At 42.5% G+C, this 26,042-nt stretch overlaps 1 protein-coding gene across 2 annotated transcripts; it reads right to left on the bottom strand.

The window, feature by feature from the left end:
- Positions 1-538: 538 nt before the first annotated feature.
- YBX3 (Y-box binding protein 3) lies at positions 539-26,042 on the bottom strand. Of its 2 annotated transcripts, XM_004023316.5 has the most exons (10): positions 25,578-26,042; positions 21,678-21,741; positions 20,620-20,653; positions 17,734-17,823; positions 15,622-15,744; positions 12,467-12,670; positions 7,179-7,276; positions 3,890-4,061; positions 2,951-3,050; positions 539-1,110 (listed from the first exon to the last, which is right to left on the bottom strand). In XM_004023316.5, the coding sequence occupies exons 1-9, from the start codon at positions 25,855-25,857 to the stop codon at positions 2,985-2,987; spliced, it is 1,131 nt and encodes a 376-aa protein (XP_004023365.4). In that variant the 5' UTR covers positions 25,858-26,042; the 3' UTR covers positions 539-1,110; positions 2,951-2,984. The 2 variants fall into 2 exon arrangements, with proteins under 2 accessions (XP_004023365.4, XP_027823667.1); XM_027967866.2 differs by lacking the exon at positions 12,467-12,670.

The raw sequence follows: 26,042 nt of genomic DNA, 5'->3' as shown, positions 1-26,042 counted from the left end.
TATGGGGTCACACAGAGTCGGACACGACTGAAGCAACTCAGCAGCAGCAGCAGCAGCAGCAGCAGCAGCAGCGCTGTAGTGTTTCTCCACTTGGGGGCGCCATCTACTCCCTGGGGGAAGAAATCTGTAGTGCGGCTGCAAAGAGGAGCCCTTCCTCTTTTCCGAAAGACACAGGTAGACAATTAGGACACAGCAGTTGGTGTGGAAAGCCAAGCTGTTACAGTTACAAGTTCAAAGATGTTAGGACTACTAACCCCTTCAATAATTTAAAGGAAGTTGTTAACTGAAATGTCATCAACCACCTCAACAAGGATGACTCAGGAGCTGAGAGCACCAAGCATGCTTAGAGCTGAGCTCACATGTGAACCTGTTCATTCCCCAAAGAATCCCATTTCTTCTGCTCTCAGCTCAGGCCCCTACATTTATTAAATAGCACAAATCCACCTGTACACTTGGCTTTGAGCTTACAATTCAGTGAATGAAGTAAGGAAAAAAGACAAAAACATGTGCTCAGAAAAACATTCTCCAGTTATACATCTTTCCTTTCAAGGGTAAAAATTTTATTTTTGCGGAACTTTGTACTGCACATTTTCCAAGAGAGTTACATAAGAAAGCAAAATGTTACCCTCCCCTTATCCTAGAAATAAATAAGAAGGGAATAAAATTTCTTTTTTAAATCATGACACTTGGAAGTTTAGCACCAGCATCCAAAATGAACAGAAAAGGAAAAAAAAAAAAAAGCATTTACTATATATTTCAGATTTCTTTGGTTGGGAGGGGTCTCCCCATGCGGTATTAATAATTCTTCTTTCAATTCGTATTACCAAAACAGTAAAAACCAGGAGAAAAAAATATAAACCTAGTGGCTGCTGAAACTGGGGAGGTCACTCTCTTGTAATATGCAGGCATTCCCAGGATCTCAGCTGCTGGAAAAAATGGCTGATGTTTTCCTCGTGTAGTTGTCTGTTTTGTAAAGAAGTGTAGTCAACATTCTAATGTCCACATCTTGGTTATTAATCTTCCACTTTATTGCTTGGACGTTTCTTTGGTGTTCGTAAGGTCGTGGTCTGCTTTTTGCTTTATTTTTTGAATGGTCATTAATTAAGTCACCTGGAAAATATTCACATCAGACTTATTAAAGGGTGACAAGATGACCAAGGTTAAAGAATAAAAAGGCAAAAATTACCTGTTTTTTATGCAGTTCAAAAAATAATTTGAACTCAAAAGCTCAAAACAAAATCTTCCATGTGTACCTTTTAGAGATTTGTAAACTGAAACATGAATTTAATGGAAACTTTCTAATAAAACATTTTTATAAATAAGAACACTCAGTGCATAATGGTAAAAATTCTGTAAAATTATAAAAAATAAAATTATCATCATGGAGCCTTTTCAAATAATGATACTATAACATTGATAATTCTTCATAATCAGTTTAGTGGTTACACAGTATCTCCTAACATAGGTATATCTCAATATTTAACCACTTCTCCAATACTAGATTATAATAGAAATTTTCCCCCTATATTTTGGATTATTTCCTTTGGAACAATACCTAGAAATAATGTTACTAAACGGTTATGGCCAAATGATTAATATATAATCCTGTCAATTATTTCAAGCAACTCTGAATATGGAATTTATTTCTATGATAAATTGCTCATGTTACCCAGAGGTAAAACAGAATATTTTCAGCATAGCACTTGTCTATCTTGTGAAAAGCTAATTTAAATCCAAACCTCTGCATATAAAAGCAGATGGTATTTAAAATGTAGAAACTTTAAATGATCTTAAAATTTTATGAAATATTAATTTTTTGAAAAAATAACACTACTACTATAAGCTTAAAACCCTTTTAACTAAAAGCTACTTCCCTATTTATTTCATGAAAAGGGCAACAACCAAGAAATACTAAAAAATCAAATTCTCAGGATTTATTAGATGAAAAACCCAGAATGAAACCAACTATGGCTTATATAGTCTTTTAAGACTAGCTCAATCAGTCTTTCCAGTATATTTCTACCTATACAAATACAATTTCCAAGATTTTTAGCAAGAAGACAGAAAAAAAGCAGGAAGTAATAATGAAGAAAAACAAGCTAACTTTATGGAGAGGTTATTCTTCGTCACACCCTGCTTCGGTAGTTCATACGTGTGATATCACTATGTCTGTCTTTGTAATACCCAGACCAGTCAATATCCCTATTTTACCCGCAGCAGACAGAACTGTAGCAGAGGATAAATAAACTGCTCAAGAGCATTCAAGCGAATGAGGAGCAGATCCTGCACTGGACATATAAACCCAAGCGCTCTCAAGCACTACACATAAATAATGCTGGCTATCAAAGGGAAATGGGAAGGAAAAAATAATTCCTGTTTGTTCCACAGATCAGTCTTCTGTTATTAAAATGAAGCCTTGTCAGGCGCATTGGGCTTCCTGGTGGCTCAGTGGTAAAGAATTCGCCTGTCAAGCAGGAGATGCAGGTTTGATCCCAGGGTTGGGAAGATCCCCTGGAGAACAAAATGGCAACCCACTCCAGTTTCTTGCCTGGGAAACTGCATGGATAGAGGAGCCTGGCAGGCTAGTCCAAAGAGTCTGAAGCCACAGAGCAAGCACGCAGGCACTTTAAAATTATCAAACTGGCCACTAGGGGTCACAAAAGTAAAACTTTCAAAAAATCTTTCCACGGTGTTAATAGTTGACAACTGTTTATCTAGAAAAATGACTTTGACACTCATTAACTCTGTCTGCACGTTTATGTCTCCAAAACCAAGCAAAATAAGATCAGCTTCAGAGATATTTCACCACCGAAACAGCTCTTTCTCAGAATCCTGATGCAGGTAAGAGGCTGGCCCAGATGAACTGGAGGGTTAGTTTAGACTGCTCTGTGCTACCGCTGAGAAATCAGCGCTGTTTAAAGAGAACGTCAGTTCCGCATGGGCCGCCTACCTGCAGATGGTGAAGGTGCCTGGGGAGCCGGCTGTTACTCTGCACTGCTCTGCTCAGGAGCTGGAGCGGGGTTCTCAGATGGTGCTTCACCTGCCTTGGTCTGAAACACACAATAAAACCACAAACCGGAAATGAACCAATGTCCACAGCAGTGGAGAGTTCAAGACTGAAAGGTCTCACAAGTAGGGATCTTCCTGCCTGCAGAGGTAAATCACTGTGCAAATTCTTAAATACTCTTAAAGTTGGAGTCAAAGTTAGAATCACCGAAGAATGGCTTCCAAACGGCAACTAAATACCATCACTCTTCACAGCTGAGAGTCATAAAAAATACACAGTTACTTTCAACACATGCTGAGAGGCAGGTTCCTCTCTATAAACGCTGTCCTTTGTTTGGAGAGCTTTAACCAGTCCATTCTGAAGGAGATCAGCCCTGGGATTTCTTTGGAAGGAATGATACTAAAGCTGAAACTCCAGTACTTTGGCCACCTCATGCAAAGAGTTGACTCATTGGGAAAGACTCTGATGCTGGGAGGGATTGGGGGCAGGAGGAGAAGGAGACAACAGAGGATGAGATGGCTGGATGGCATCACTGACTCGATGGACGTGAGTCTGAGTGAACTCTGGGAGTTGGTGATGGACAGGGAGGCCTGGCGTGCTGCGATTCATGGGGTCGCAAAGAGTCGGACACGACTGAGCGACTGAACTGAACTGAACTGTTCTGACTAGAGTGTTAATTGGTTGAATGCAAATATCTGGTTTACGATATGGGCAAGGCATTACATACCTTTATGAAAATGTTATTATACATAAAGATACATATATGATACATATTTTTTGGCCTCAGTTTCCAGACTATGAAACCACTCTTAGGAGGGAATACTAAAGGCTGACATGGTCCAGGGTAGTCTGGCAGCGTGCCCTCTGACTAGCTGGCCTCACCTCTTTGCCATCCTGTGAAGGAGCGTTAGGGGGACGGGGGCGACGCCGATAGTTGTAGGGGCGCTGGTATCCACGGCGAGCAGGTGGCTGGTTTGGACCACTGGCCGCTTGTTGATTCTCCTTATCTTCAGCCTCTCCGACAGCTGGGGCAGGTCGTGGGCGAGGAGGGCCCCTGGAGCAGAGAAAAGAGAACATGTGCAATTGGAAAGGGCCTTCGAGAACAGCAGGTTTTGTCTTTAAAGGTTTAAAACGTCAAGGGATCAAGACTTACTCCTAGAATTATGCAAGGCTAGAGTGAAAAAGTTGGCTTAAAGCTCAACATTCAGAAAACTAAGATCATGGCATCTGGTCCCATCACTTCATGGCAAATAGATGGGGAAACAGTGGAAACAGTGTCAGACTTTATTTTTGGGGGGCTCCAAAATCACTGCAGATGGTGACTGTAGCCATGAAATTAAAAGACGCTTACTCCTTGGAAGGAAAGTTATGACCAACCTAGACAGCATATTCAAAAGCAGAGACATTACTTTGCCAACAAAGGTCCATCTGGTCAAGGCTATGGTTTTTCCAGTGGTCATGTATGGATGTGAGAGTTGGACTGTGAAGAAAGCTGAGCACCAGAGAATTGATGCTTTTGAACTGCAGTGCTGGAGAAGACTCTTGAGAGTCCCTTGGACTGCAAGGAGATCCAACCAGTCCATTCTGAAGGAGATCAGTCGTGAGTGTTTATTAGAAGGACTGATGCTGAAGCTGAAACTCCAGTACTTTGGCCACTTCATGCGAAGAACTGACTCACTGGAAAAAACCCTGATGCTGGGAGGGATTGAGGGCAGGAGGAGAAGGGGATGACAGAGGATGAGATGGCTGGATGGCATCACCAACTCGATGGACATGAGTTTGAGTAAACTCATCACCAACATGAGTTGGTGATGGACAGGGAGGCCTGGCGTGCTGCGATGCATGGGGTCGCAAAGAGTAGGACACGACTGAGCGACTGAACTGAACTGAATGTGGCAAATGGAACAAAAGGATGATGAGATTTAAAAAATTCAATCATTTTCCTCCTTCATTTGAACACTATTTGCAGCGAACAAACACCTATAGAACATAGGTTCTGGTCCTACCAGGCACTGTGGGTGCAAAAATTAAGAGAAGTGCCTGGTATCTGCCCTCTGTGGGCAGCCTGCCTTGAAGACGTGGAGGCTAAGGGGATTCGACACAGCAAGAAAACTAACATTAGTCGTTGTGTGCTGAGGCCTGTGCTCTATGCTTGCATGTTAATTATCTCATTTAATTTCAAGGCTAATTCTGTGAGTTTAAGATTTAGAGTGAGAAAACCAAGAGGCTTAAAGGTGAGTATTTGGTTGAATCACATTGAATTGCTGCTTTTATAGGTCAAAAAGGTTGAATACAACCTTCCCAAGGTCACACACAGCGAGAGACTGACAAAACTGGGACCCGCAGGATCTTTTTCCTGTTTTCCTTAAGACATTTTTACGAAGCTTCTTTTATTTCCAAAGTCATTAGTAGTGAATCATTAGAATGACAGCATCTAAAATTACAAGGAATCCTGTGAGAAAAAAGAATGTAGAATGCTGCCAATCAGGAGAGCTCCAGTAATGTCCTTACTCTCCCGTCAATAATCCCATTCTGCCAAACTTCAAGGGGGTATGGACATCATTCATGAATGAAGCTCTTCAAGGACAGGGCAAAGGAACAGGGAGCCTACAATATAAAAAGCTTATAATGAATCTTGGGGAGTCTAGCCAATTCAGTTTTCACAAGGGATAAAGCAGAAATAAAACAACACTCCTTTCACTACTCTTAAAATCCTCGGTAGTAGTAATAATCAATTTATCAAGGGCTTACTATCTATCAGGCAACATTCTGATTATCTTAAATGCCTTAGAATACATCTAACCTTACTGACAACTGTGGAATATTCCTTATTGTCCGTTTTATAAACCTGGTGACTCCGTCTAAGAGGAGTCCTGAAACTTATGAGAAGGAGACACATACAGCTACAGATGAGCTGCTAGTCGTAGGGTGGGAATTTAAACACAGACACCTGGATCTGCAGTTAGTTGATTCAACCCCTGCATTAGACCGCTTCATTATCAGGACATTCAGTCTGGCAAATCCCCTATGAGCTGCAAACTTTCAAAGACTCGAATGTGCTTGCCCCCCATCTCCTGTTGCTGATGGTCCTTCAGTTCCACCAAATCCCACCTCCTCTCCCTCCTCCAGTCAGTAACTCTTCTTGCCTGGTCACTGGTCACTTCTTGCCAGCCCGTGTGTGCCAGCTGTTGTACTGACTGGACTACTGTACTTTCAAGGTACTGTAATATAAGATTAAAAGTGTTTTTTTAATTTTTTAAAAACTTTTTATTGAAGGATAATTGCTTTACAGAATTTTGTTGTTTTCTGTCAAACCTCAACATGAATCAGCCATAGGTATACATATATCCCTTCTTTTTTGAACCTCCCTCTCATCTCCCTCCCCATCCCAACCCTCTAGGTTGATACAGAACCCCTGTTTGAGTTTCCTGAGCCATACAGCAAATTCCCATTGGCTATCTGTTTTACATGTGGTAATGTAAGTTTCCATGTCACTCTTTTCATCCATCTCACCCTCTCCTCCTCTCTTCCCATGTCCATAAGTCTATTCTCTATGTCTGTTTCTCCACTGCTGCCCTGTAAATAAATTACTTGTTTTTTATGTACACGTTATTTGCATGAAAACTATTATAAACCTATTATAGAACAGTACTGTCTAGCTGATTGTGTTAGGTGGGTACCTAGGCTAACTTTTTACGACTTATGAACGAAGCATGCTGGACTTACAAGCATGCTCTTGGAACAGAACTCACTGGCATGTAGGGGACTTACTGTATCACAAATGCGTGCTGGCAGCCAATTCTTCCTTCATTTGTAGAGCTACCACTGAATAACATATCAGTTAATTTCTGTTGCTCTCATCTCATTAAATATAATAAAATAAAAATTAAGTATGAATTTACATCATGTGAAAGTTATCAGAAACAAAGCATGCTTTGGTAGAGGGATAACTAGAAATTTTAGTTGTTACGGAACAGGGGAAATGACACACAGCCATCTAAAAATATATGTACTGCAGAGCCCCACCAAACCTTGGACATATGGTCAAAGCAGTCACATCTCCTCATTACATAATAAATCCAAAACAAACAGACCTGCAACAACCCCAACCGCCTTACTGTCACTGGCAAGTTCTTCAGTTGGTCATTAGTCAGCAGGCGACATCACCTACCTCCGGTACCTTGCGCGGTAAGTTGGATTCCGATGGACTGGTCCCTGAAGTTGCGCTCCTTCTGGGACCCCATCCTTCATCTCACCAATCTCACCGGCCTGGAGGGAGGCAAGGAGAGCTGAAGTGAGTGTCAGAACGCAGGATATGAGAGACACAGCACACAGTTGCATTGAAAAAAACTTTTAAAGGAAAAAAATAAAAGGCTTCATTTACAAAGCTGGGGAATCTCCTATCAGTGAACCATGTACTGATTAAATGGGCGTGAATGATAGGAAAGAAAGACAGACTCAGTCCCACTAGACAGTCTTTTCCTGATCCCAGTGCAACTAAATTTATTTTACAACATTAAACATGTTAAAAGGTCCCATTTGTCTCCTGAAAGGAAACCTTTATTGCAAAAGGAAATGGAATGATATACTACGTTAGAGCAATGAGAATCCTCAGTGGGTCTGAGAATTTCAAACTCAGACCCACTCATTCTACCAACGGGGTACCCCTTTGATACAGTAATGGTTTCTGCATCCAAAGGTCACCCCACACCTTTTAACCACACCTTTACCTCTGATTCCTTTTTTTTTTTTTTAATGTTTTTCCTTTTATCTGTTTGCATATTTAATTGAAGTATAACAATAAATAATAAAAAATACTTCCTTAAAAAATTTATTTGAAGCTGGGGGAATTATTACAGAACTTCCAGAGGTAGAAAGAACAAAAAACTAACCAACCAACCCATCCAAAATCTCTGAATTTCTTCATAATACAGACACATCTCCATCTGCTTTTACCCACTCAAAGGTAATATCCCTTCCTTCTCCATATTTCACTAAGAAAAGAGAACCAATCAAAGAAGAATCTCTATATTCTTTCGCCATCAAATCTACCAGCCTACACCTACATGTGCTTTTTCTTCTCTCACTCAACTGATTAAGTGGTCCATGCCCACAGACAAAGCCAACCCTTCTCTCTGGCCTATGAGGGCACTTGAACTCTCAATCCTCCTCTCCTCCATCAGCTCCATCCAGGCATATAAACATGCTGAAATAACATCCACCTTTTCCAACTGTGTTCTTTAAATTATCACAAAGTAACAGGGCGGTTGAGAGTATAGACTTGAAACCTCAGACTCCATTTGATTTCCTCAGTTGTCCCAATAATGTCATTTACAATAAAAAGACTCACTTAGAGCCATGCCTTGAATTTAGTTGTCTCTGTAACTGGAACAGTTCTCCAGTCTTTACTTGCCTTTCATGATCTTGATACTTTCAAATGTTACAAGGCAGTTATTTTGCAAAATACTCCTCATTCGCGGTTGTTTAGGGTCTCCACATGATTGAATTACACATCCTTGGAAGAGAAGCCACAACAGTGCTCTGGATTTTTCTCACTGCATCCTGTTGGCCGGCGTATGGTGTCAATTCCTACTTAATTCCTACTGTTACTGACAGTGTTCACTCTGAGAAGAACCCCGGGGGAAGTTTACGCTTTTCCCCTTTGCAATGTATGAGGATTTTGTGACAAAAGTACTTTCAAAAGCCAGTAAATGTTTCATTCTTCATCAAATTCAATATATTTGTTTACATCTGTAAACTTTTATATTTGTTAATATCTTATATAGAAAACTCCTGGTTTTCTACTTTATTCAATGAGCTGTAATCTGTTACTATCATTACTGGCCAATGAGATGGAGCCCTGTCCAGCTGGCTTGTGTCCTCTGGATGTGACTCCAGCATTCTTTGAGCACTTCCTTGTTTTCTGGCACAACAAGATGTTCTAGGCTCATATTGTACTTTCTCTGGCCTGGCTCTGAAATTGGCCGGTTCTCCAAAAGGGCTTCTATTTTTTATTGGAAAATGGTAATATCACAAATGAAAAATTGGGGGCCAGGCATGCTCAGTGCTATTAAGGTGTCACTGATCTGAGGCCATTTCAGTAGGCAGAAATAATACACAAACACAAATACATACCACACATACATACACTGTAAGTTACATGTGTGTGATGTGTGTATATGTATGGCATATTTGATCTGCCCACCAAATGACTTTAGGTTGTTGGTGAAGGAAGGGAGGCCAGGAGAGAATTCAATGTAAAAACATAATCAAATCAAACAAAAACCTTGCCCTGACCCTACATCCTCCACCAGCCACGGCCCCATTTCTCTGAGCTCCTCTACAACATACATACATACAGAGGCAGAAGACCCCCTCTGCCAGCACAGACACCTCCTCAAAGGGGACTATAATACCTCCACTTTGCTCTTTCTTGAATTCAGAGACTTTTGTCCTCACATACCACTAACCTCCAAGTTACCAAACCTACTAACCTAGCCTCAGTCTCCCTTCCTCCCTTCCTCAATAGCACTTAACACAGCACTTCCTTCCAGGACGTTCTCTCCCCATCTGCTCCTTCTCATTGTCCTCTACCAGACTCCTTGTCTCCCTAACCTTAACTGCTTAATCCGAAACTCAGTCCTTGGCTCAGTTTTCTACCTATCCTCGTTGTATCTGTCCCTCTCTCCCTGGCCCAGGCCTTTACCTATGTTTTGATGTCCCCACAGGTGCACCTACAGTCTCGCCTACCCTCCAGGCTCCCTTTGGCCTTTGTATCGTACTTGCCATTCCCTCCACCCTTCATGCCTTTCCTGGTGTGTGAACGCCTTGTTCCCTTGCCTCTTTTAGGTCACTTTTGAAACACCCTCAAAGACTGTCTCCCACCTCTGCTAAAATCACACCTTCTTAACTCAAGCCACTCTCTACCTCTTGCCTCTTTTATTTTTCTGCCAAGTTGACTTCTCTCCCCTTGGAGGTGATATTTAATGTGTCCAGAAGATCTCCAAATGCCTTCTGTGTCTCTGCCCAAACCTGGTCTTCCTTCCCAAGGTATCGTTTATTCCTAACACCACACGTTCACTCCATCATCAGATGCTGTCGCTTCCTAAATGTGGCCACTCCTCACACCTCCACTGATAGCACTCTTAATTCCTGCCCTGACTGCCCCTCCATAGGGCAAATGACGGAGCTGGTCTCCCTAATTCTGCTGCTGCCTTCTGTGGTCCAGCCTCCTTAAACTGTCCGGTGATTTCTCAAATATGTTTCCTCCCCTGTTTAGATCCCTCAACTAGCTTTTCATCACACTGAGGATAGGTCAACAATTCTTATTATGGTCTACAGTAGGCATGCCTAATATGCCTTGATGCCACCTAAATCTAACCTCTTACCCCTCTATTCACCCATAACATCTCAACCACATGAGTCTCCCTTACTTCTCTGAACAAGCAAAGCTACTACTTCTTCAGGAACTTCGATTCAAACACACACACACAGAAACAGAAAGGAACATATATAAAGGATGAACACGTACTAGAATGACAGAACAGGAGGAGACTGGACAGACCCAGTTTAAACCAACGTCTACCACCATGCAACCTTAGGTAAAAGTTGCTGATTTCTTAAACTACTCAAATCCCTTCACTTGTAATAACAACAACAAAAATATAGACACAGCTGCCAATTCCATAAAGCTGTAGGGAAAACTAAGAACTGATTTCAAACATCTGTCTCTTAGTGGAGGCCAAACAATGCTGCTCCTTTTCCTCTGTCATATAATTCTCTTCTTGGGGATGACAAACAGTTGATATCAGCTCAGTAACCGCCATGACTTATTTGCCAAATATCGAGAATTATTATCTTTGAAAAAGGGAAGTCATTTGGACACAGCTATATCACGCTTTATGACATCCTTGGTACACAGTTCAGTTCAGTTCAGTTCAGTCGCTCAGTCATGTCCGACTCCTTGCAACCCCATGAATTTGCAGCATGCCAGGCCTCCCTGTCCATCACTAACTCCAGGAGTTCACCCAAACTCATGTCCATCAAGTCAGTGATGCCATCCAGCCATCTCATCCTCTGTCGTCCCCTTCTCTTCCTGCCCCCAATCCCTCCTAGCATCAGAGTCTTTTCCAATGAGTCAACTCTTTGCACCAGGTGGCCAAAGTATTGGAGTTTCAGCTTCAGCATCTGTCCTTCCGAGACAACTAAAATGCAGTTGCCCGAATATGCACACATTTTCAAAATTAGTTTTCAACCTGCTTTTCTGCATGGCACGCAGAATCCCTTTGCTCTGAACCTCCTATTCCTAAGGTGAAGTATACTTTTCTTTCAACCAATATTGAAGATACTCATCATATACTCAAAAAAAATATGCTACATATGTATATGCTAAACATGAAGGAGGATTATTTTAGGAAGGCACTACTGACTCCCTAAAAATAAATGTGTGTCATAGTCTCCCTGACTCTTCCTGTCCTCATTTCCTAGAGGCCCAGGCTGCTGCCCTAAAGAAACCTACTATGCCTCATGTACCCAATCTCTCCATATACGTAAGGCTACTTGCTATTTTTAGCACATTTGTCAGGGACAGCTGTTAAAGAGTAGAAGGGGAGAAAAAAACAAGAAGCAATGTAGGAAGAACACAGTCATGCATGATAGATAGGAAAAGGGCAGCAAAGAACAGACTGGACACAATGTTCAGTCAAAACACTCAGTGGACAAACAAAAACCAAGGACACTAAGAGGAAGAAGGTATAAGCTAGAGGTACCAAAAATGAGGTCCTCTCCCAAGATTTCCAAGTTTCCTGGGAACTGCAAAGTTGGTGAAAGGCTTATTAACTACAAGTCAAGTTCACAATAGTTGTATCAGTATTTTGCATTAAAAATGAAAAGAAAAGACAATCATCTCCACTTTCATAAGAGGTTTTCTTAATCATCAACATTATCTCATCTAAATTAAGGACTTTATAGACACCCTCCACCCTGAGTTGTCACACACTACAGTCTATCTTGGACTTTATCATCACAGCCCCAAGGTGGAGGCAATTGTCCGAATTTAAGGGATGGACAAGTTAATCTCATAAGCTCACAGTAAGTAGCAGAGATAAGACTCAAACTCAGGCCTGACTGACTTCAGAGTTCAGCTCCTTAGACACCCTCACCTGTCCCTACTTTATGTCTTTCATTTTTTCTATAAACTTGAGACTGTACCTTGTCCACCAGGGTCCCTGGGTATAGGCAAGGCTCAAGGCTCATGTGGTCGTGCCTTTAGAAATGAGACTAGAAGGACCAGTCTCAAAGAGCAGACTAGTCTGCTTGGGTTAAGTAGCGTCAGCATCGAGAAGCCAAAAGCAAGGTTTGATTTCCGGCCGCTGGTATTGGAAGAGGAGGAGGAAGAGTAGGCAGAGGAAGGACGGAGGGGTGAGGACTGCCGGAGAGAAGTCCCAGGTGCTGGTTTACCTGCATTCTGCTGGGATGGGGGAAGACCCGGGAGCGGCGGTCAAAGGTCTGTCCCACGTGGTAAGGCGGGAAGCGCCGCCGGTACTGGGGGCGGTACTGGGGGCGGCGCGGCTGACTCCGGGCCCCAGAGAACTGCCCGGCAGCGGCGGGGGCCTCCAGTCCTTCACTGCTGCCGCTCCCTTCCTCCTCCTCCTCCCCAGCGTACTAGCGAAGCAAAGAAACAGAGGTTCAGAGAGGTGTCGGCAGGGAAAGAAGCAAAGAATACCATTTAGGCTGAGTATCAACGAAACAAACAAACAAACAAAAAATTCTCCCCCAAAGGAACGATCCCTTCTAGTATATCGACAAAAATGCATTTACCCCGGATCATCAGGTGATGACCTGAGATAAGCTACATTAACATTAAAGCAGATCTATGCAGATAAAATACCAAGAAGCAGAAAAGCAAGTGCAATTAATCGCTAAAGAATTTAGTTCGCATCTAGTTAGAATGTCAGTATCAGTTGACTAACCACCCAAAAAACATTTACACAGTTTAGAATATTTGGCTCCACCAAATGTGTCTCCCCAACACTGGTCATCTACTGGGGCAAAGTAAAGAAAAATATGTTTTGTATATTTTGTGGTTGGTCCTAAGTGGTTTGCTTCCTGGAGTGGTTGGGTTCTCAAAGTGTGGATGAGGGTCTCTGAAATCCTTCTTAGGGGGTCATCAAGGTCAAACTATTCTCATAAGGCTGGCAGGATGCTGTCTTTTCCCATCTCATTCTCTCCTGAGTTGGGGGCAGGAGGGGGGTTGGATCTCCCAGAAGCTACAGTGACACATGGTCCCTCACAGCACCAAGGCAGAAGGAGCTGTAAGAAACCAGCTGTCTTTTATTAAACCAACATCAGTGATTGGCAAAAACCTAAAGCAACACCACTCTTTTCATTCAATTAAAAATTAGCTTTCATTAAAAAAAAGTTATTTGTATTTCAAGTAATAGCTTATTTTAAAATAAATCAAATCTTTTAAATTCTGCTTTACTTTCCAATACAATAAGTATTAATAGATATAAATATACATAAAAACTCTGGCATCCCATAATTAAGCATATAAATGGGTCCAAAAACCAGAAGGTTTGAGAACCACTGACTTATGGCATACCTCTCTTTATTTGTTTAGGAATAAAGTTTTAATTGCACTTTAATACATAGTAGCAAGTAATAAATACAGTTTCTGAATATAACAAACTTTATTAACACAAGGAATTATTGATTCATTTTGTCTTTTCCCTGTATTTAAACTACCATTTCACATACTAACATTTTATATCAAAAAATATAAGCAAACAGCTAAACATCCCTTAAAGAATTATTTCAAATCTTACTTTAAAGGGGAATTGCAATGCCAAAGGTAGTCTTAAGTAAAGTAACTATAGCTTTTAAAAAATGAACAAACTTAGAATGAAGAAAATTAAATGACTGATGTTGGGGGTGAGAGTATTTAAGATTTAGAACTCTCCAGAAAACCAAGCCCACATGAGCAACAAAATTCTCAAAGAGGAAAAGCTTCAAGCATAGCCTCAACTAGTCTAATTTCAGAAAATCCAAGTAACTCTATACTTTATAAAATCTATATCAGATACAGTCTCCAATGATTTAAAGGCATATTAGCATAGAAAATGTTCTGCCAAATAGTGTGACTAAATAAACTATAAATTTTCTCTTTAGGTTTCTCTGTATCTGAGTTTTCTATAGCCAAATCTTTCATTAAGATTAGTTTTACAAAATAACAACAATGGCACCACCATTGCCAAACACACTCAGGAAGCTGTCAGGACCTAGAAGACATCACAACAGAAAACCTTCATTTATGTTGATTTTCAGAATTTTGATAATTTTGTTTCTAAACGTCACACACATGACTTCAGAATTTCGAGCTGAGGAGAAACGTCTTTGAAGGAAAATTTTTCACTAAAGGCTTTTTACCACTTGTACTTCTGAGGTAACCTAGAAATCAAAACAATTACAACTAGTGTTCCGTGAATCTGGTGAACCTGAAAGAGTTAACACAACGTAGTAGATGCTATGGTAGCCTATTCCTACTGTCTCTGACACAGTTTATTATTAAAAATTAAACAGGATAAGCAAAACATGGGTAAGAGAAATACAGGAAGAAAAACAAGATATCACATGGAATCTGATAAAAACCAATTTGGGCTGCATGTTTAAGATGACACAATGAAGAGAGGAAACATTTAGGTAAGCAGAAACATACTATTCTATCAAAGTGTAGAGATATAAACCATTCTCAGTCTGCAAATACTTCATTCTGGTGAGACTTTTTTCAAAAGTTTTCCCTGGATGACGCACATAGCCACAATCCTGTGTTCACAAAGCATCTTGAGTTTTATTCCAGAGTACCAATCCCGGGTACTAATTCTAGAAACATTAAAAAATGACTCATATCTAAGAGGGTCCTCATGACCACAAGTTGGATGCCTCAAGAATACTTTAAACTGAGCCTCCTGCAGCCAGACTTGGTTGTAAACCCTTTCACTTAGATTGGTACCAATCTACAGGACTAAAAATTCAGACTTAATTGTTGCTTAACTTTGAAATAATGGGAAATGCTATCCTAAATAAAAGTTACATAATTGAGGCAAATCACTTAATATTTCTGTGGCCAGCACTGTCCATCACTTACTCCAGAGCTGTTCCTCACTATTCCTTGCCAAGGAAAGGCTGACTTTAGAAATAAACAGGGTCAGCGCCAAGGGATGAACACCAGATGTAAGCCAATCACAGAAATCCCAGGCCCCTTCTCCCTACCCCACCCAGTGGATGTCACATGGTTCGGTTCTGGCCGATAAAGGAGCCAAAAGAAGAAAAAACCTTTTTGACAACCTTGGCATGGCCCAAGTTAAGCCTTCTTGTTACATGATAATTAAATGGCTGTTACTTGCAGCCAAATGCAAACAAACGGATAAAACTGCTGAATGGCAAAAATGTCGCATAAGCCCAGTGGGGATGAATTCTGAACATGAAAAATTTCCCATCCAAAAAAATCACTGTGTTTCCAGCAGAAGATACAGCTTTTATGTGCTTCAAACATACACACTTAATTTTAGATGTGCACATTTCTTGGGTCACTGATGATGAAGGAGACAACGTACATTGCGGGGCGGTCCACGGCGCCGGCCATAGTAGCCGCGTCTGTAGCGGCGCCGGTCAGCAGCATATCGGCTCCCTTCCACTGGAACGCCATCCGGGCCGGTCACGTTGGCTGCTTCTGCACCCTGAGAAAGGAAGAAAGCAAAGACGGCCTTCGAGTCAGAAAGAAGCCAAACGACCGAAAGCACCGCCTTAGACAGCCAGAGGGTTTAAGACTGGCAAGAGGTACTAGAAGTTCCTACAGGTGACCTCAAAAACACACCCTCGTTTTAATAAGGTGAGCAAGATGCTTGATGTCCTGATTTAAATGTATACAGCATGACGCCTGACACAACACTGTTTATCAACTATGCTGCAATATAAAGTAAAAAGTTAAAAAAATAATGGATGTCTATACGGCTTGCGTGCTTCCACAACCTCTGCTCTCTTGATTCAAGAGCAATATGTATATATATTTCTTTAAGAAATGCAAAACTGGTAAATATAAAGCAACTGGAGCAAAGGAATGCCAGACCAGGAAGAATATTCTTCACTGGAAATAACTGAGATAATGTTCTCTTCCTAGAAAATACGGAAACCTGTTACTCTGTGAGGTACCAAGAGAATCCACTCATGGGCTCACGTGGTCTGTCCAGCACTGAGCTAGTGAGAGAGAAATTCCTCCCAGTGGCAATGGCAGGAATGAAGGGCTGCTGACTCAGCTCCTGCTTTCATACAGTGTCCACTAAAGTAGTCCCTCTTCAGATCTGATTGTCGAAACAGACATAGCCTTCAGATTCTCTACGGACAAGCGGATAAAGTAATGCTTCAAAAATATAAAAAGTTCGGGAAAAGGAGATTCAAAAGAGTGAAACCCCACTCTATGTCCATTTGTATAACCTCACATGCTGAAAATACACAGAGGTAAAATTAACCTGGCTAGATAAAATTTTAATAGTTGGATGGGACATTAGGGACCGTTACAGGTCTGCATTTGCTCGTAGATAACTTGGAACTCTGGAAGATCTGCAGGATACTCTGGGATCACATTGGTAAAGGTCACTTAAATTTTTATATGAGATGAAATAAAGTGTTTCTCTTTTAAAACAGGAAACAGTTTGAGAGTTGCTAAGAACAGGAACTACAGAATGAATGGTGTGTATATCAGAAGATCAATCATCTGGAAGTGAACTAGTCAGCTTACAATTAAAAAAGCATAAAAGACATTACTAATATTAGAATTAAACATATCACAGCATTAAAAACCTGTTGATGCACATCAAAATGATCCTTTTAGCTTCCTGGGTTAGTCTTCATCTGAAGATAGCGGTTATACAGTCTGTCAAGATGCCTCTGGCTTTTCAAAATCCAAGCCAAAGAGAAAACATAATGATTATATTTGATTTTATTCTTAAAACAAAAAGGTATCTTTCACCCCAAAATAGCTTTTATCAATTTTTAATACTAAAAAACTACCTTAATTTTAAAAATTTTATTTATGTATTTATTTCTGGCTGCCTTGGATCTTCATCACTGTGCGTGAGCTTTCTCTAGTTGCAGCAAGCAGTGGCTAAGCTCTAGTTGTACATGGGCTTCTTGTCGCTGTGGCTTCTCTTGCTGTAGGGTATGCGCTCTAGGAGGGTGTGCAGCTTCAGCAGTTTCAGCTCCAGGGCTCTAGAGTACAGGCTCAATAGCTGTTGTGCACAGGTCCAGTTTCTCTGCAGCATATGGGATCTTCCCAGATCAGAGATCGAACCCATGTCTCCTGGACTGGCAGGTGGATTCTTTAGCACCAAGCCACCAGGAAAGCCCTGTTTTAATTTTAAATTTCACTTGAAAACACATGTGGTACCAAAATAAGATTTGTCATTTTAAATCTTCAGAAATTAGCTTTTCCTTCCATGATTTAAATAGGGTTCATCATTTATTAAAATGGAAATTAAAATATCCTTCTATACTGCATCAAACAATGCATATGATAGTCAATAATCAGAAACACTTTTACTTAAAGAATTGCTTCTTTCTGTCATAGTAAAAATCCAAAGTACTGTTAACTCATAAAGGACTGAGAGACCATTTACTATGCGAGAAAATATTGCCAGCACCCTGGATACCCAACCACAATCTCCTCTCACCTTCTCTCCTTCAACCACATCAAACTCTACGGTTTCTCCATCTCCTACACTGCGCAGGTATTTCCGTGGGTTATTTTTCTTGATGGCAGTCTGTCAAGATTAAAAAAACATTCTGAATGAAGTATAGGTCACAGTTGGCCACAGAGTTCACCCCTTTCAAGTTTACTGGCTCCACTGAAGAAATCGTTAATCTAACGTTGTTGTTTAGTCGCTAAGTCATGTCCGACTCTTTGCGATCTCATGAACTGCAGTGCACAACGCTCCTCTATCCATGGTGTTTCCCAGGAAAGAATACTGGAGTGGGTAGTGATTTCCTCCTCTAGGCACCTTCCTGACCCAGGGATGGAACCTGTGTCTCCTGCATGGGCAGGCGGGTTCTTTACCACTATTCTATTCTATGCTATTCTCCCAACTAACCTGAATCTCTAAAACAAGAACAACAAAACAAAAAAACACTATACAACTATGTTCCACATTATTTTCTTGATTTCACGTTATCCTTCAAAATTCATCTTGGTAGGTGGGTTAAACAGAAAGTGCAGTTATACTGATGAACTAATTGTGTTACTGGATAGATGCGTTTCCTCACACGATGAAGTGTCTTGGGTCAGACTCTATTTTCCATCATTGTGGGGGCTGCGGGACGGGGGACACCTCCATAAAATCTTACACATGCACATAAACACAGAAATATGGGGATAGAGATTTCAGTGAACAAGAGAAACCGCTAACCTCAAAAGAAATTTTAAAAATCCAAGGGGGGATAAATATTTCTGACAATATCTGAAAATACCTCAAGAACAAAACACTGCTGACAACCTTCTCCTCTCCCATTTTACAGATGAGGAAACCAACTGGAGGCTGATAAGTGATTTATTTGAGTTTATAAAAATACAGCCTAGGGGAAGGAGGCGGGTGAGTAGGGGAAGTGTATACCCCTGTACTATAACTGTGTGATATTTACTGAAATTTTTCTCATCACATCATTCATATGTCAGCTCATCCCTGTGCACTTTCTGATAAATAACATTGAAAGGTTAATGATGGTATCCTGCAGTGAACATAGGCACCTAAATACCTGCTTATAAACAGGCTTCTCTTTTTCAATCAGTGGAGGGAAGAAAATAATTCCTGTAATGAATTCCATTTTGTCAGCTGGTATCTCTAAACAGTTAAAGGGGCTCTGGGTTTCTGTGGAACTAGGTCAGCCTTATTTTATAAAGCGATTAGGCATGTGTAATCTAGCCCTTCCCTTACTCTGAGTAGGAGGGAGGGAAAAAAAAAAAAAAAAAAAGAATGAGCCAGTAGGGCAGAGACCTCACCCACAGAGGAAAAAGGCAGTTCAGGACAGGATATACACACAGGCCGCCTGAACATTCAGCCAGTCCAAAAACAGCCCCTCCCTACCGGCTCGTTCTCTTTTTCCTGTTAAACTGGGCAAGCCTCAGCACACCGAGGTGACTCACCGCCCAGCCTCACGGGGGGCTGGAATCAGTTCACACACTCACAGGCCAGTGAGGCTGGCCACTGGCACAGAACCTTGTGAGGTCCCTTTACGCCATCAGTCACCAGAAGGCAGAATTCTTAGCCCAAAAATCTCTATTACTCCCTAGGTGTTATAAGCAACACTCCCTTTAGGTCTGTTCTGACTTTAAAAGTCATTGTGTCTGAACAAAGTAATCCACTCCAGTTACCCCGGCACAACTGGAATACAACTGATAGAAACCACAACGGGATCACTTCTTCTGACATAGCACTCTCTCCAGTCACCAAACTCTACCCCATGGTGCAGAGGATCCTAAACAGCAGGAAAACACAGAAAACCAGACGCTTGACAGAGCCCTGGAGGTGAATGTGCTGGTATTGGTACCTGTCTCTGTACTTCTCTGTTGTTATCCACTAAGAACCACACATATGTAAGACAATTCACTGAAAATTAACCACACAAAAAGAAAACTAAGTGCATGTCATGCTTTTAATCTCTTTTGCCAAGAAAGTCCAGGATACAGAATAACATCCTAGGTCAATAATGTAGAAAAAGACTGAGCTTCCTGTACAGAGAAGTCCGTGTTTTCTGTATTTTACACTTTTTCTACATCTCCTTTGAATACAGGGGACTACAGGCCTATTTGACCTGGACATGTGCTAAGCAGGACAGAGGAGGGGACTAGCCTGGGAGCTGGAGTCTCCTTATGTCTTGGATCTTGCTTGTGCTCAGTCGCTAAGTCGTGTCCAACTCTTCTGTATCCCACGGACCGTAGCCCACCAGGCTCCTCTGCTCACGGGATTTCCCAGGCAAGAATACTGAAGTGGGTTGCCATTTCTTTCTCCAAGGGATCCTCCCCACCCAGGGATTGAACCCGAGTCTCTTGCATTGGCAGGTGGATTCTTTACCCCTGAGCCTCCTGGAAAGCCCCCATGTTTTGGATACACACACTCCAGCCATCTGCTTCGCTGTGCTATTTACCCAAGTTCAAGTTGCTCTGATGGAGGAGGATTTAACCAGTACCCACCCAGGCGAAGGTAAGGTGAGGCCCAGCCAAACACAAGGAGGAAACACAGTCAGGTGCACAGGCTGCTAAGATGGAAATAGAAGTGCTTTAGCTGAAGACTCTAAGGCTGTAAAAATTAGCATGTGGTCTGATTATTACTTCATTAAGCTCAAAAAATAAAACTGTCTGAAAACAGTTAATGTGATGGACGAGAAGAGCTTAAGTGCTAATCTTAAAACGTGGAACTGGGCCCTCTTGCCAAAATAAAACCCCAGGAGGAGTTTCAAGCAGAACAGCAACGTGCAGGGCTTCACTTTGGGAAAGGGATAATAATAGCAGATTACAGACACCCCTCTCCTCAGAGAGCAAACATCACAGTTATCGTCCCTCTTACCTGATGTACAAATACATCTTCTTTGGTGTCATTTCTGTTGGAAGACAAAAAGCTCACAATTAAAAGAACTAGGTAAGTGGGAAAACATACAATAGTTTAGAGCCTAGGACTTCAAAACACAACATAGATGTCTGTCTGTCCTCTAAACTCAGATGCCTCAAGTCAGTCCTCCTTAAAAACTTCTAAACCCAAAAGGGACCCACCTTACTCTTCCATATGACAATGGTGCCTAGCTTCATGCACACAGAGTCAACCTACCGAAACACCCGTTTCCTCTCATCTCTCTCTAAATCACATGGTATGTAACCAGAGCCCGAGGTTTCCCTCCCAGCAAAAGCAAAGCAAGACAGTTAAAAGGACAGGGCACAGCTGTGAACTAGGCTCCCCTTACACTGAAACCTAAAACAACCCCCCCTCCACCACCACCCTACCCTAAACCCCCACCACACCCCCACTGCCCACCAAAACATACAAGGAAGAAATTAGAGGAATTTTTCTTTTTTTTAAGAAGGCGGGGTCCTAGCTAGGAGGGCTAGAGAAAATGATGGTATCATATAAAAACATCAGAACACCCTCACCGCTTGCAGCTGTGTTCTCATTCCTATATGCTTAGAAGTTACCATGGTTTAAAGAAAACACTGTGGTTTCTACACAGGACTTGGACCAGACCTGGGTTACAGATCCAGCTCAATTACTCACTAGTTGTGTGACCTGAGGAAAGTTGCTTAACCAGTCTAGGATTCCACTGCTCCATCTGTGAAATTGTGGATACCCACTCAATTATCTTAAGGCCCTTCCCCTTACTCTATTGTCCCCACTGCCACTGTTTTTTCTTTTAATGACTAGATTATATAAAATAAGTTATTTATCTGTGTTTTAGAAATGCATTGCAATTAATGTTAAATGATCAGCAGCTTAGAAATGAGAGAGTATTTACACAGCTCGGAAATCTGAAAACTTACACAAACCATTAATAAAGTATGGGAAAAGACACCAACAGCAGGTGCCACAGCATGAGGACATATTTAAATAAAACACGCAGAGATACACACACATACCGATTTATAAATCCATATCCATTTCTGACGTTGAACCATTTGACAGTGCCAAGGACTTTGGTGGCTAAAATAGGATTAAGCAGATAAATTAGTATCTGACCTACAAAGAGATAAAGCTCATACCACTAAGGTCTTGATAGCATTATTTAAAGCCTAAATATACCTGAGGAAACCATTAAAAGCTTAACTTTAGAGTTTATCGAGAGAAGAAAATGGAGGAAGTGAAGTTGTCACAGGTTGTCACAGGGAACTACTCTTCAGAAGACTGAACTTTTCTTCCTTGGGAAATGTTTCAGTGAAGTCCTGAGATAAGGTGTTGTCATAAGTCTATATGATTCTGCAGTGATTAAAATTGGGAAACAATGTTTAAGGGGAAAAATGAAAACATGCTCTGTAAAGTTTTACAGCAGAAAAATGTTCCAAGTGCTGAAAGCAGCTCGCGATGAAAGTGACTACAGACACATGAGCAAGGTGAGCCCTGAGACCTGACATCACTCTCACACTCTGAAACAGTCAGCAAACTCCACATAGTGAAAAAGTAGCTCCTTGTTAATAGCTGATCTACAGAGACCTGAAGAAACTTGTCTTGATGCCAGATGGGGGCCCATCAGAGGAGTCCAGAGTAATAATAGAAGTGAGGCGGGCTCAGGCCAGTTCTGTTCTTACCGCCCCGAGACATGACGCAACAGGCCTTTTCAAACCTGCGATGAGTTTGGGATTCTGTTTCATCGTTTATCCTGCTCTCTTCATTTGGTGGGAATCAAACCAAACTGATTTTGGTTTCTCCTATAAACCAAATTCTTATCAGCATTTTCTTATAACCCTCGCAATGTGATTGCTGACTCTACTCGCCCCTGTGACAGGACCATTTCTGTACAATGTAAGATCTTAACAGAACTCAAGAGAAGAAATCTAAACCAATAGTATGGTCATGGAACCTGTACTTCACAGATTTATGTTTATTTTAGCCATTTATGATTTTGGATGACTCCTCTGAATCAACTGTAAATACCAAATCCAGTACCTCTATGAAATGCCCAGGTCTAAATTCAGGAAAAGCATAAAACAATTATCAAAACTCAGTGAGACAAGAAATGTGGCAATAGAGTATCTTTTAAAAAGAATAAAGCTTAGGAGAGAATAAAAGTAACAATTAACCACAAACAATATTTTTAATTTCCAAGGAAAAATAATAAAGATTCAGCTTTTAAATTCAAGAAGAAAACAGTAATTAGAGCTTACTTCGCTGTGGGCAGGGTTAGTTCTGAGTTTTGCTACATGAATATACTTGGGGAAGTAGTTTATTTAGCTCTATTTGTAAAAAGAAAACACAAAAAACTCTTTTGCCTTCAAAGTCATTTGGCACACCATTTACTGAGCAATCTGCAATTCTTATGCCAACTAAGGAAGATCTCTCTCCAATAAAGAGACTAAACTATTAATTCGTTCGGTTTTAGGGCATTTTAATTAGAGCAACAGGGCAAAGAGGCAAATATATATATATATATATATATATATATATATATTTTAGATCTAAATGTACACAGAAGACTGGTTTTGATCGATCATATGCTTTTAAATCTCACATTATTTCAAATGATATGCTTTTTGTCTCATTTGCCCCAAAATTAATGAACTAGAAAAACATAAGGAAAATATAAAGGTAGGAACTCTTTTTGATTCATTTTCATATAGTTATTGTCTACAGGCACTGTCAAAGGCATAATTGTGATTAGAAAAGCAACACTAATAAAGAGAAAGATGAAAGTGATTTTCAAGGATAACTTCAATCCAGGTAGAAGGTTATTTTTATTCCCACTTTAGTTTTTAAAAATTTCCTAATTTCACAAAAATTTCCAGTGACCTCACAAGGCCAAACACAGTCATCCATTCTTCTTGGTTTAAGCCCATAAACTCACTTCGCATACACAGAGCTGGATGGGGAAAGGAGGACAACCAACAAGCTTCCATGAGGTTCATTAAGTTTTCCTTCAGTCATATCAACTACTTCCCCTGGCCTGCGGCTATACGCTGAAGTTTAGAACCACTTCTAAGAACTAGAATGCAAGAATCCCAAACCAGAATTCCATTTCAGTCAGCACTGCACCTGGCACATTGTAGGCACCATGTGTCTGCTTGGCTAAGGACAGGAGATGGCAGAACATACTGGACAGAGACAGCGTTGAAATGTCAGGCAGAAGGCTGTCCTTGTTGCTGAGATTTGGGAATGACAGCGAAAAGACCCAAAACCTACAACCTCACCACCAGGGATGTGCTGGGACTGTCAGAGCAGTTGGTGGCTGAGTAAATTAATTTATCTAGTTCCTTCATCTTTAAAGATATCTATGGCAGTTTAAAATTCAGTTTAGATTCAAGAGAGATACAGGGATCCAGTGAAAAACAGAAATTTCCTTTATATGAAAATAAATCAAATTAAGAACATATCCTAACACTGCTTCGGATAAACCAAGGTTGTCTCTCTTGACATTTGGCATGGGAAGTGTTCCAAGAAACACTTGTTGAAAACAATATCACAATACAACCTGAACTAGACTGGAGCAACTTTTAGCCTAGAGAAATGAAGGCTATTTTGTTTCTTAACCGGCACATGTTACATTTAGCAGCTCATTTGACAGTAACTGAGTAAAATCTAACCCTAAAAAAAAAAAAAAAAAAAAAGAACACAGGCCTCTCAAGGCAGAAAAAATGGGATCCTATTAAACTTTCTTCACATGATTCCTCCAAGTTTCTGCTTATAAAATTTTCTTCCTAGAAAATTGGGCAGGCAAGGCTCACAGAAAGCAAACATGCCCCATGCAAAATACTGAAAATTTCTCAGAAGCATCTTACACCATCTCTTAACCTTCCCTGGTTAAGAAAAAAAAAAAAAAAGGGGGAATGAGATACACAGCACACACCCTTTAGAGACCTTATTCCCCACCCACTGCCTAGGCCTCACACAGGGCGTTAACGTTACTGAATGAGGACGCTGAGATACGTGACAAAACCAACAATAACTACAGACATCCTTTTGTAACGTTCTGCCCCCGGGACCTGAACATCTCCTCTTCCGACTCCCCTTCCTAAGCTACAAGTCCCCAAGATAACGAGGCTGCGAACTAACGTCATCTCCTCACTTCCGACCAAGTTTTTTCAGCTGCTGCACCAAGCGCTTTCCCACAATCCGGGAAGACGAGAGTGATTGGTAAACACCAAGTGGTTCTTGCAGCAGCGGGCAGGGCGAGGGAGGGGGACGCGGGACCGAGACCCAAGTTTCCCCGGAGAAGGATTGCAACACCCTTCGGCCAGCATGTGGCCGACAGAAGCCTGGCCTCGTTCCCGCGCCCCCGTGAGAAGGGCGTCTGGGACGGACACCTGAGCCTTCCCAGCAAGAAGACTTTCCACCACCACCAACTCCCCCACCCGTGCCCTGTCTGCTCCGAGCGCCTTCCTCTTCCCTCCAAGGAAATGCTCTCCTCGCCCAGATCGTATGCGAGGACTCCAAAGTTCCCATGCCACGTGGGTGCCTGTCCCATCCCTACATCCACTTCCATCCCACCCTGGATCCTCTTTCCCGACTGCCGCTTCTTTCCCCTCCGCACCTAGGGATGCGTCGCCACGGGACTGCGCGACAGCGCCCTCCTAGGGTACCCCCAGTTAAGACCCCCAACTTGCGAACCCGGGAGCGCTCGGGCGGCCGGGAGCGCCGCGCCTTGGTCCGGCAGCGCCTGCGGGATGGGCGGCCGCCCGCCCCAGGGTGGGGGGGAACCCCACGTCCCCGGGGACCCTGATCCATGCCGCCCAGACAGGCGGCTGGAGTTGCCCACACGTGCTCGGCGGCCCGGGCCCCAGCCCGGAGCGGCCACCCCCCCTCCCCCCGATCCTCCCCGCCTGACTCACCGAGAACTTTCTTCTCCGCGTCCTCGCTGCCCACGGCGGCCGAAGAGGCGGGGGCCGCGGTGCCCGGGGCCGCGTCCCCACCGGGGTTGCCCGAGACCAGGGCGGCCGGGGCCGGGGCCGGGGGAGCGCCGCCGCCCGCCGGGCTCTTGGGCGCAGGGTCCTGGGGGGCCGCCTCCGCCGGAGCCTGCGGGAGGGCGGCGGCGGTGGTGATGGGGGCGCTGCTGCTGGGAGCGGCGGCGGCGGTGCTGGTGGTGCTGGTGGCCTCGCCCGCCTCGCTCATGCCGCCTCCTCCGCTGTCCCTCGGGCACCTCGGTGGCGGTTGGTCGGCGGTTGGCGCGGCTGGGGGGCGCGGCGGCCGGGGGCTCGCTCTCCCGGAGGCCGGGCTGGGTGGGGGTGTCTCGCGGCGGAGGCGGCTCGCGCTCTTGGGCTGCGCGCTCGCTCCGGGGCTCCGCGCTCGGTCTTACT

Source organism: Ovis aries, chromosome 3 (assembly GCF_016772045.2).
Source record: "Ovis aries strain OAR_USU_Benz2616 breed Rambouillet chromosome 3, ARS-UI_Ramb_v3.0, whole genome shotgun sequence".
Taxonomy (NCBI): Eukaryota; Metazoa; Chordata; class Mammalia; order Artiodactyla; family Bovidae; genus Ovis; species Ovis aries.
Note: the sequence above shows the minus strand (reverse complement) of the source record. Positions and strands in the feature narration are given on the sequence as shown.